At 36.8% G+C, this 12,207-nt stretch overlaps 1 protein-coding gene across 1 annotated transcript in view; it reads left to right on the plus strand.

Annotated features, from left to right (window-relative positions):
- Positions 1 to 12,207, plus strand: part of LATS1 (large tumor suppressor kinase 1) — a 40,460-nt gene that overhangs the window by 16,781 nt on the left and 11,472 nt on the right. The window contains exons 3-5 of the mRNA XM_008516659.2: positions 1,299 to 1,446; positions 7,755 to 9,268; positions 11,281 to 11,863. Of these exons, the coding sequence (XP_008514881.2) occupies positions 1,299 to 1,446; positions 7,755 to 9,268; positions 11,281 to 11,863 (2,245 nt within the window). The remainder of the gene's footprint in view (positions 1 to 1,298; positions 1,447 to 7,754; positions 9,269 to 11,280; positions 11,864 to 12,207) is intronic.

The raw sequence follows: 12,207 nt of genomic DNA on the forward strand, positions 1-12,207 counted from the left end.
CTAAAGTTCACACACTTTTTTTTTTTTTTTTTAAAAGATTGGCACCTGGGGGCCAGCCACATGGCCGAGTGGTTAGGTTTGTGTGCTCTGCTGCAGCGGCCTAGGGTTTCACCGGTTCAAATCCTGGGTGCAGACATGGCACTGCTCATCAGGCCATGCTGGGGCGGCATCCCACATGCCACAACTGGTAGGACCCACAACTAAAAATGCACAACTATGTACCGGGTGGCTTTGGGAGAAAAAGGAAAAACAAAATCTTTAAAAAATGATAATAATAATAAAAATAAATAAATAAAGATTGGCACCTGAACTAACAACTGTTGCTGATCTTCCTTTTTTTTTTTTTTTTTGCTTCTTCTCCCCAAATCCTCCCATAATTGTATATTTTTTTAGTTGTGGGTCCTTCTAGTTGTAGCATGTCGGACGCCGCCTCAACGTGTCCTGATGAGTGGTGCCATGTCCACGCCCAGGATCCAAACCAGCGAAACCCCGGGCCGCCGAAGCAGATTGCATGAACTTAACCACTCGGCCACAGGGCCGGCCCCAGTTCACACACTTCTAAAGTAGGGCACACAAATGTACAATCACTGGACTGTATTTTTGCTTCTAAGCATGAAAAACAAAAGCACAGTACTGGGAGGCTACTAGAACTCAAACTCAGTTCTATTTGATTCCAAACTCTCTGCTTTTTCCATTATACCATCTAGCCTACTAAAGTCTTTATCACATAATCATATACAGGCTAAGTGTTTTTCTTCTACCATTTGTCCTCTATTTTTGTCCTTATAAATAAAGTTCTCTAAAAATGTAAGCTCTAAAGGATAGGAACCAGAATTACATAGCTTTTTTACTAGTAAACACAGTGGCAAAGGTGCTTCGTAAAATCTTTAATGACATGAGTAGCTTCCAGTATTTTGATTGATACTTTTCTAACAGTCTGATAGTCTCTGTTTGTTTATATAAGAATGAAATTAAGAATGAGAAATAATCAGAATCATGTTGCTATGACTGTACCAAGAAGTTGTTAATCCTAGAAGAAAACAGTAATATGTTACATGAAGATAAAAATATTAAAGAAACATTTGAAGGATTTGAGGGTTTGTTATGTTTTCTTTAGAAATTTGAGATTGTATGGATTTTTATAGTAGTTTTACAAAGAAGATATTAATATATGGTTTGGGGCGTTTTTCTTCATAATTATGAATTTGTCTAGTGGAACATCATATTGCTTTTTGTCTCTTACTATTTTTTAATTATAAGATTTAAATTTTGTTTCTTTTTTTAAAACTTCATATCAGGATATGGTTATACAAGCTCTTCAGAAAACTAATAACAGAAGTATAGAAGCTGCGATTGAGTTCATTAGTAAAATGAGTTACCAAGATCCTCGACGGGAACAGATGGCTGTAGCAGTTGCCAGACCTATTAATGCCAGCTTGAAACCAGGTGATTAATCAAATGTTTTTTTCTAGTCTCTTATTTTATAGTATTGTTTTAAAATATTTAATTACATCAAATCTTTGGTCTTAGAAATTGTTGAAAGCATCACAGTATGTGAGAGTCTCAAATTAGAATGATACCATTGTAGTGTTATACCAAAATGAACTGGAGGACGGGTCCCTAAAGTTGCATAGGTAATTCTGATAAGCAGCAGTCTAGGTTGAGAACTACTTGATTGGTTATACTGCAACTGAAATATTTCTTTTTAACCACAAATATCATCTTTCAAACTATTCTTTTTTTCTTTTTATAATTTTTTCTTATTGTAAGAGTAAAACACGCTCATCATAGAATATTTCAAAAGTAAATAAGCAAAAAGAAAACACCACAATTAATACCCACAAGATTTCTGTGTGTTTTATTTCCCAGTCTTTTTTCTCGTTGGAAAACTTGAGTAGTTTTATATGTGTGTTTTGATTCTTAGTGTTTAAGCAAACAATGGAGTCATACTAAAACCTACTTTACTCACTTAATATACCTTGCATAACTTTCCTTGTTATTAAATGCTCTACAAAATAGTTTTAATAGCTACATTAAAATAGATTTATCACATACTTTATTTAACCAGTCTCTCATTTTTTGATATTTGCCTTGTCTCCTTTATTTTTTTGCCATTATAGACAGCACTGTCAGTAAATGCCCTTATATCTAAATCTTTGTACATTTCCGATGATTCATAAAAGTAAATTTTCAAAGACTTGCAAAAATTTGAGGTTTTTCTTAGATATTGCTGTCCAGAAAGGTGTTATCAACTTATATTCTCCTGATCAATTTTAATATAAGATTGCTTATATTAGTAAATCCAAGCTCTTATCATTTTTGTATATTTAATGGCTGTGGAAATACTATCTCATTTTACATTCACTTTTTTTGATCACTGATGAGGTTGAACATTTATTGGTTATTTTTAAATTGGTAGTTTAATTCTTTGTTAATCTTGTATTTGTCTTTTTTTATTGATTTGTAAGAGGCCTTATTTATTCATTCTTCCTTTCATTCAGTAAATTTTTATTGATCGACCACTGTTTCTGGCCCTTTGCTCCGCATTGGGTATAAAGTTCTTGTCCTTTTGTAGAGCTGACATTCTAGTAAGGGAGGTCAAATATTCACACAAATGTGTAGAATTACACCTATATGCATGCAAATAAGAGGAGAGAGTTGTGTGATACTATGGACTCATGTAATAGAAGGAATTTTGACCCAATCAAGGAGATTAGATAAAACCTTCCTGTGAAACTGATACTAGAGCTGTTATCTGAAGAAAGACAAGGATTAATGGGGATGGGTTTAGTGAGGAAGATTGTCCCTATGCATGGCCTCTTTGGCAGGTTTTGATGCCACATTCGAAGAAATGAAAGGGGCTAGAGCACTCAAAACAAGAGTAGGAGATATGACTGGAGAAGTACATAGGGGTCTGATTTCTATATTGATTTTATCCTAAGAGCAGCAGGAAGTTATGGAAATGCTTCCAGCAAGGTAATGACATGATTAGATTTGTGTTTCAAAAAGATGGCTGTACTGGATGAAAACAGCTTAGAGAGAGCAAGGGAGGGTATCTGAATAGACTTGATAAGAGATACGGTAGTTCATGGGAAATGAAGGTAATTTGGACTAGAGAGATAGCAGTGGAGAAAAGTGAAAGAATTAAGCGAGATGGGAGGAGTACAATTGACAAGGACTAGGTGATAGCTTACATATAAGGGATGATAATGAGAGGAAAGACTCTTAGTCTTTAGGCATAGAAAAATAGATGGATGGTGATATCCCACATTATGAAAGGGAGGGCTAGGAGAGAACAGGATTTGGAGGAGAAGGATCGTAAGTCTGCTTTTGGACTTAAGGTTGAGTTAGGCTCATTGAGTTATCCAAGTGAAGATGTCAGGTAGGGAGCTGGATATATATGTATCAGCCCTGCATATGAAATAGATCACCTAAGGAAGATAATGTGGACAAAAGTGACGAGATGGCCTAGAACCAAGCCTATTATTTAGTAGCTGATAGGAGAGGATAAGCCTGCAAAGAAGACAGAAGAATTAAAGAGGAAGCAAAAAAGCCAAGGTTTCTAGTGTCTTGAAAGTCAAGGGAAGAGAATGTGTCAAGAAGGGGAGGCAATGGTCAAAAATGCCAAATACTACTAAGAAAGAGGGGTTGACCAAGGTGAAAACTAGAAAATATCTTGTTGGCTATAGTAAGTGGGTGCATTAGTTTGCCAGGGCTGCCATAACAAAATACCTCAGACTGGGTGGCTTAAATAACAGAGAGAGAGAGTCACAGTTCTGGAGGATAGAAGTCCCAACATCAAGGAGACAGCAGGTTTGGTTTCTCCTGAGGCCTCTCTCCGTGCCTTATAGATTGCCACTTTCTCACTGGGTCCTCACATGGTCATCCCTCTGCAGGTCCATGTGTCTGGTGTTTCTCTCTCTCTCTCTCTGTCCAAATTTCCTATTCTCATAAGGACACCAGTCATATTCGATTAGGGCCCACCCTAAAGAGCTTATTTAACCCTAATTACCTCTTTAAAGGCCCTGTCTCCAAATACACTTATGTTCTGAAGTACTGGGAGTTCAGACTTTCTGAATTTTGGGGGGACACAATTCAGCACGTAACACATGGGCTAACGTTTCTGTTCAGTCATGGGATCATAACTCAGATTGGAGTGGGGTGAGGAATAAATGGATATAAGGTAAAGAACTCAAGTAGAGATTACTCTTTGAGAATTTTTCTCTGAGGATAGAATGAGGACATTAGCAAAGTAGTGCTTCTTATCTATGGTGAATATCTTAATTTTTTAATTTCTAATTCATTATGGATTAATAATTTCATAAAATACAGTAATAATGAATTATTAGAAAATTAAAAATTTAAATGACATACAAAATATAAGTCCAAATATTTTATTCTTACATTTAACAGACATAAAATTACTCTATCAGATTTCTGTAAAAGTTTCTAAATTTTTACTGTCAACTTCCATACTTATCTCATGATGGGCCGGTATCAGTTTGTGGACCAGCACCAAATAACACTTGGAGGTAGCAGTCTATATGGGAGTGGAGGGAGAGCCTTATTATTGTTTTAATTGGAAAGACTTAGCCATGTTTAAAAGATAATTGCAAGACTCCAATTAAGAGGATGAAATTAAATATTCAAGAGGGAAGGATCAAGTAAGGTTCCTGAGAAGCCAGGAGAAGGAGGATCCAAAGCACAGGATGAGAGATTATCAGCTTTACCTAGGAAGAAAAACAACCATTTTGCTCTAACAGGAAAATTATTAGGGAATAAGGGAATTCCTTTCTGATGCCTTCAGTTTCCTCTGAAGTAGCAAGTCAGCTAAGCATGGTGGTTGGGGAATGGGGCAGGCAGTTGAGACTGGTGAGAGGACCGGAGACCAAAAGAAGCAGTTGGATTTCCCGGCAGTGCTGAAGCCGTTTGATGATGCTGATCCTGAATTTTTGGTGGGATCCGTCTGCTCTTTACATCACCTTTTCTAGCAGGCATGAGAAAAAGTAGATGGCTGGAATCATCCGTGACTGGAGTTTTACTAAACATGTGCAACATAAGATAGAGAGATAAAGGGAGTTTAGAATATTGCTGAAAGGGTAATTTCAATCTTGATCAGAGCATATTCCTCCTCTGCCTTTAGTGGCTTCTCATTCCTTCCAAACTCCTCTCTGTGGCTTCGCTGCTCTCAGACTTCATCTAGTACCACTCTTCCCCTCATTTACTGCTTCTCCAGCCATATGAGGTTTCTTTTTTGTTCCTGGAAAATACCAAACTCCCACCTCAGGACCCTTGCCCAGTGTTAGATCATATGTCCTTTGCTTGGTGGAGCCTTTTCTGACCACTCTTCCCTTTCTATCCTCCTGTTACTCTCTAGCATTTGACACCATTTATGTTTCCTTAATATAGCATCTATCATACCTGGATGTTACCTTGTTCATTTATTCACTTTTTTATTGTGAGTCTCCTCCTCCAAGAATGTAACTTTCATGGGGCCAGGGATGTTATCTTGTTCACCAATGCACTTGGATTGCTTAGGGCAGTGCCTAGTATATAGATGCTCAATAAATATTTAATGAATGAAGAGAAATGAGGAGAGGAGAGAAGGAATACAAAGGGAAGAAAGAAGTGATGGACCATGGATTTACATTGGCTAAAGTGCACCATAAAGAAAGAGGAGGACTGATGAAGTAGAAGATTAAATATTGGAGGTCTTGATGAGGTTGAAGAATGTTTGCAGTAGGAGTAAACAGGAGGAGGAGAAGAAGTTGTGATCCAAGAGTATAAACTTTAAATTAGTGATTTTGAAAAAGAAGCACAGATGGATAATATCAAAATTAGAAATGTGATCTTGGGAGTGATATTTAGGTGGAGTAGAGGGGAGGAGCTGAAGAAATGAGAAGTGAGGGTGATGGGATAGTTTGTCTTTGTGGATGTTGAAGTTACAGAATGGTGGCAGGGTGTAGGGTAGACTGAATACCCAAGTTATGGGTACATGAGGGTGAGCAAGTGGGAGTTCATTAGGTGAGAAGAATGAACATGGCCTCCCAGATAGCATGAGCTTCCAAAGAGCTGGCTTTTTTACAAAAGTGTAAAAAACAATAATAATTGGAAGTATAAATGGAGAGCAAAGGGATAGAATCCCTCCTTTTAGCTCAGTTTTTAAAGAAAACGTTAATTGCAAAGACCTGAAAGGAAAGTGATGTCAGCTGAAGATAACCAGCTTTAAAGAGGTGGTGGGAAAGCTTGGAGCGGAGGTTAATGATACAGGAGCATTTGCGGTTATAGAGCAGAGCATGCCTAGAGGGCGATAGTGGGAGGGTTTGGGGACTGGAAGAGCACGGAGAGCTTTATGGGAGGTGCACATCAACAGGGACGGCAGTGTACTCTAGGGTTGCAGAGACTGACTTTTAACTGGTAAAAGCTGGGTGAGTGACGTGTATTTAGCTTCAGCTGACTGTCTGAGGAAGGTGAGACTAGCTTGGTGGCCAGAGGACTTGCTCAGCTTGCCCACAGTAATGACTTTCCCTAAAGTCATAGACTCAAGATGTTGCCCAGCCTAGATGAAGTGGAGTGTTAAACTGTGCATTCACCACTTTTATCTCCTATGTGTTATTAAATATATTTTCTCCCGGCATGATGTTGACCTTTCAAATTTGCAGATGTTTCTTGTTTGTTTTGAATGGTGATAAGAGTTTATGTATTTAGATCTGTCAGTCTTTTACTATATGCTGTCTCCCTTTGTCATACCTGGAAGACCTTCCCAAGAGGCAGAAAATTATTGAATCTTATATTATTGAATCTTCACTTGTTTTTCCTAGTACTTGTATAGTTTCATCTTTAACACTTAAATGTTTAATCCTTCTGGAATGTATTATTTATATATATTGTATTTTATACAAATGTATTATATATCTTTTTAAATGTATTATATATCTTTTTACATGTGGCCAGAATATTTTAAATATTTCATTTTTTTTGGTATCCTGTATTTTCTTGCCTGTTTCATTTATTTGGAAATTCCATTAAAGAAAGACTCTGTAAAATTTATACCTTATTTAGTGTTCAGCTAATTGTCCCCTGCTGTGTTTTTTTCTGTTTTAAAAATCATGTTGAAAGGTATTTAAAATTAGTTGTTGCATCTATCATAATTACAAATGGTCACACCCTTTGGCTCAATAATGCCACTTCTAATAATTTATCTACTTAACATATATATGAAATGATATCTGTACAAAATTTTTCATTGGCTTTTTTTTTTTTGTAAAGCAAAGACTAGAAACAACCTTAGAATCCATCAATAGGGGAACTAATAAAATAAATTTGAGTACATCCGTACAGTGAAAAACTGTGATAACATTTTTTTAAAAGTGAGGAAATACTTTATATACTGATACAGAATCTGCAATTTTTTAATGTTAAAAGAGCCAGGCGCGATAGTATATATAGGGGGTATACTATTTACTTGTGTATCCCTAAGCTGTCTTACTGACATTAGTTACCTTCAAGGAAGAGGTTGGCTGAGGCACAAAGGTGGGTATCCTTTTGTTTCTCCAGAATTTTGAGCTATGAGAATGTATTACCTAGTCAAAAATAAATAAAATTTTAAAAGGTAAAATAAAACCACTTACTAAAAGTTGATTTTTGTAATTCTTGGAAGAGAATTATCATTTAGTAGTGTCAGAATTCCAAGCTAAATTTTTCAAAAATAAGAGATTAAAAACATGGTTTTTTTCTCTGTTTTATGAACACAGGGAGTGTGCAACAATCAATTAACCGCAAACAAAGCTGGAAAGGTTCTAAAGAATCCTTAGTCCCTCAGAGACACGGCCCACCACTAGGAGAAAGTGTGGCCTATCGTTCTGAAAGTCCCAACTCGCAGACAGACGCAGGAAGACCTTTGTCAGGATCTGGTATAACAGGATTTGCTCAAGCTCATCCTAGCAACGGACAGAGAGTGAACCCTCCACCACCTCCTCAAGTAAGGAGTGTCACTCCTCCACCACCTCCAAGAGGCCAGACTCCCCCTCCAAGAGGTACAACACCACCTCCCCCCTCGTGGGAACCGAACTCTCAAACAAAGCGCTATTCTGGGAACATGGAGTACGTCATTTCTCGAATCTCTCCCGTTCCACCTGGAACCTGGCAGGAGGGCTATCCTCCACCTCCTCTGAACACGTCCCCCATGAATCCTCCTAATCAGGGACAGAGAGGCATGAGTTCTGTTCCTGTTGGCAGACAACCAATCATCATGCAGAGTTCTAACAAATTTAACTTTCCACCAGGGAGGCCTGGACTTCAGAATGGTAGTGGTCAAACTGATTTTATGATACACCAAAATGTTGTCCCTGCTGGAGCTGTGAATCGGCAGCCACCCCCTCCGTATCCTCTAACCCCAACTAATGGACAAAGCCCTTCTGCTTTACAAACAGTGGGATCTCCTGCTCCTTCATCATATACAAATGGAAATATTCCTCAATCCATGATGGTGCCAAACAGAAACAGTCATAACATGGAACTTTATAACATTAATGTACCTGGACTGCAAACGACTTGGCCTCAGTCATCTTCTGCTCCAGCCCAGTCGTCCCCAAGCAGTGGGCATGAAATCCCTGCATGGCAACCTAACATACCAGTGAGGTCAAATTCTTTTAATAACCCATTAGGAAATAGAACAAGTCATTCTGCTAATTCTCAGCCTTCAGCTACAACAGTCACTGCTATTACACCAGCTCCTATTCAACAGCCTGTGAAAAGTATACGTGTGTTAAAACCAGAGCTCCAGACTGCCTTAGCACCAACACACCCTTCTTGGGTACCACAGCCAATCCAAACTGTTCAACCGAGTCCTTTTCCTGAGGGGGCCCCTTCAAATATGACTGTTATGCCTCCTGTTGCTGAAGCTCCCAACTATCAAGGCCCACCACCACCGTATCCAAAACACCTGCTCCACCAAAACCCGCCTGTTCCTCCATATGAATCAGTCGGGAAATCCAGCAAGGAGGATCAGCCAAGCCTGCCCAAGGAAGAGGAGAGTGAAAAAAGTTATGAAAATGTCGATAGTGGGGAGAAGGAAAAGAAACAGATCACAACTTCCCCGATCACCGTAAGGAAAAACAAGAAAGATGAAGAGCGAAGGGAGTCTCGTATTCAAAGTTATTCTCCTCAGGCATTTAAATTCTTTATGGAGCAACATGTAGAAAATGTACTCAAATCTCATCAGCAACGTCTACATCGTAAAAAACAATTAGAGAATGAAATGATGCGGGTAAAGCCTTTTAAAATGCCCATTTTTATACTTGATCATCTATTTACTTGGTGTTTATTTTAAAATATTGTGGTCCAATATTTTTCTTTCGTTTGATAGCTAAATATATTACCAATTATTTAAGTCAGTAAACATTAAAGTACTTTTGATTGTAGCATTTTATTTTAGTATTTTAAGAATTACTCAGAATTTCCTGTAATAAAGTTCTTCACATAAATTAAGAAAAATATAATTTATAGTGTGCAGGTTAGGTGCACATAATTCCTTTATATGAAATTGGAGCAAAGGTTATTTTCTAGGTTTTACACATTGTTTTACAACATTTTAAAATAAGCTAGAAATATCTGGATCCCGTCTCTTGACACAGTTATGAAACTTTTATTTTTATTTATAGGTGTTTTGGGGCTTGTGGGTTTATTCCTTACATTGATCTTGTTAGAAAGTGTCAGAGACATCTCCCTTCAGTTATTTCCCCTTCTAATTTCATTTTTATAATGTACTGGGAAAATGTGCTGACATTATTAAACTACTAAAAAAGAGATCCGAATAGGTAAATACTCACTTTAGATTAATCTCTGTTGTGATTCCCTATAGATCTCTTCACTGGATATTGTGGTGGTACTATCATCATTGTTTTTGTCACGTTTACAGTTCAAAGATTTGACTCCTAATCCTAGATCTATTGCTCAAAATCTAAGAGGCTTAAATTTGTAATAAAACTTTCTCACATAACTTGAGAGCCATTCTTTTAAGATTATTTTCCTATATCTGATTTCACAATATTGTTATTCCTGTTATAAATTGAATTTTGTTAGATGAGAAATTCCGTGATAATCTGTATGACTTATCCATATTTTAGCTCTTAGGATTTCTTACTAAAGTCTGTCTGTATGTATTTTCTTAGTTTATTTTTCCTTTTTCCTCTTCACTTTCACTAATAGCTGATTTAAACTTTTATGGTGTTGGAAGCTTTGCTGACTTCTGTAGCCTCCATTACTGTGTAGGCAAGTAAGATTTTAAGAGAAACAGTTCTATACTGAGTCTGGCATGCCACCCTTCTGAAAAGATTTTGCATGCAAATGCGCATCCTAACAGAAGCATGAGGTTGCTATGTTTTAATTAGTCTTGCCATTTCTAGAATTAGACTCTACTTTTTAAATCAAATTCCTTTTCTATTTAAACCTTAAATTAGTTCTTTATTAACTAGCCAAAAATAAACTGTTCCTCCTTCTAAATCCGGGTATTCCGTGTCTACTAGAAATTGGTTTCTGTTTTTACCTGTGTTTTGGTACCTTTGTAAGTCACAGTGACTATTCTTTGAAATGTTTCAAAATATCTAAAAAATACCTTGTGATCAAACAAGGTGTCCCTCTTAAATAAGGCCAGAGAAAACCTTTGCATTGTGTGTTAGTGATGGCTGTGAATCCTACCCTTAATCTAATATCTTGAGAAAGATAAAAGCCTGATTTAATGAGTGGTAGTTTAGAAAAGACATTCTTTTGTTCTGCATACATCAGTTTTTTAAAATAAATAAACCTGGAGTGGAAGAATTTGTTTTCATGAAGAATAAAATGGGAGGAAGAATATTTGAGGCCCAGGCAATCCACGAAGAGAAGCATATAATGAAGACAATCTGGTCATGTAATTTGGGAAGAATATGCATGGAGAGATAGATGAGGATGCATGTTAATAGATGTTTAACTAATGCACATTGGGAACATTTCTTTGGAGTGCAATAGAGAGGAGTAGAAAGCTGACCACTGGCATCATCTTCTTGCTCTCTACAGCACAGTCTGCATATATATACTCACCTTGTATGTCCTGTTAACCATCCTTTAAGCTGCACTTTTGATAATTAATTTTCTCTGAAATATATTCTAAATTTCTAACATGCTTTATTAAAAATTATTATGCATTTAACCTTTAAATATATGCCTGATTTTTTTCAAGCTATTTCTTAATATTCACTATAGAAGATAATTCCTCATTTAACATTTAGTTTATTTGTCTAGGTTGGATTATCTCAAGATGCCCAGGATCAAATGAGAAAGATGCTTTGCCAAAAAGAGTCTAATTATATCCGTCTTAAGAGGGCTAAAATGGACAAGTCTATGTTTGTGAAGATAAAGACACTAGGAATAGGAGCATTTGGTGAAGTCTGTCTAGCAAGAAAAGTAGATACTAAGGCTTTGTATGCAACAAAAACTCTTCGAAAGAAAGATGTTCTCCTTCGAAACCAAGTTGCTCACGTTAAAGCTGAGAGAGATATCCTGGCCGAAGCTGATAACGAATGGGTAGTTCGTCTATATTATTCATTCCAAGATAAGGACAATTTATACTTTGTAATGGACTATATTCCTGGGGGTGATATGATGAGTCTATTAATTAGAATGGGCATCTTTCCAGAAAATCTGGCACGATTCTACATAGCAGAACTTACCTGTGCAGTTGAAAGTGTTCATAAAATGGGTTTTATTCATAGAGATATTAAACCTGATAACATTTTGATCGATCGTGATGGTCATATTAAATTGACTGACTTCGGCCTCTGCACTGGCTTCAGATGGACACATGATTCTAAGTACTATCAGAGTGGTGAGTAAAATCATAAAATTTATTTGTACATATTAACATGATTTATTAATGCAATAAAATATATGATGGTATTATCACTACATGGGAGCCAGAAGTCCTGGGTCAGTCTTGCCTCTGTTGGATAAACATGGGTGAATCCTTTAGACGCTTAGACATATAAAATGAGAGTGTGTTAGATTCAATTATTTCTAAATATCATTCACATTTGAGTTAACCTCCTTACATTTTGTTAATTTGAAATATGTCAGACAAGGAACATTTTAAAAATAATTTTTAAGTAAAGCCCTGTACCCATCATTCAGCTTATGAACTAGATTATCAGTACTTTCAAAGCCTCTAAAACA

The sequence above is a fragment of the Equus przewalskii genome, chromosome 32 (genome assembly GCF_037783145.1).
Source record: "Equus przewalskii isolate Varuska chromosome 32, EquPr2, whole genome shotgun sequence".
Lineage (NCBI taxonomy): Eukaryota > Metazoa > Chordata > Mammalia > Perissodactyla > Equidae > Equus > Equus przewalskii.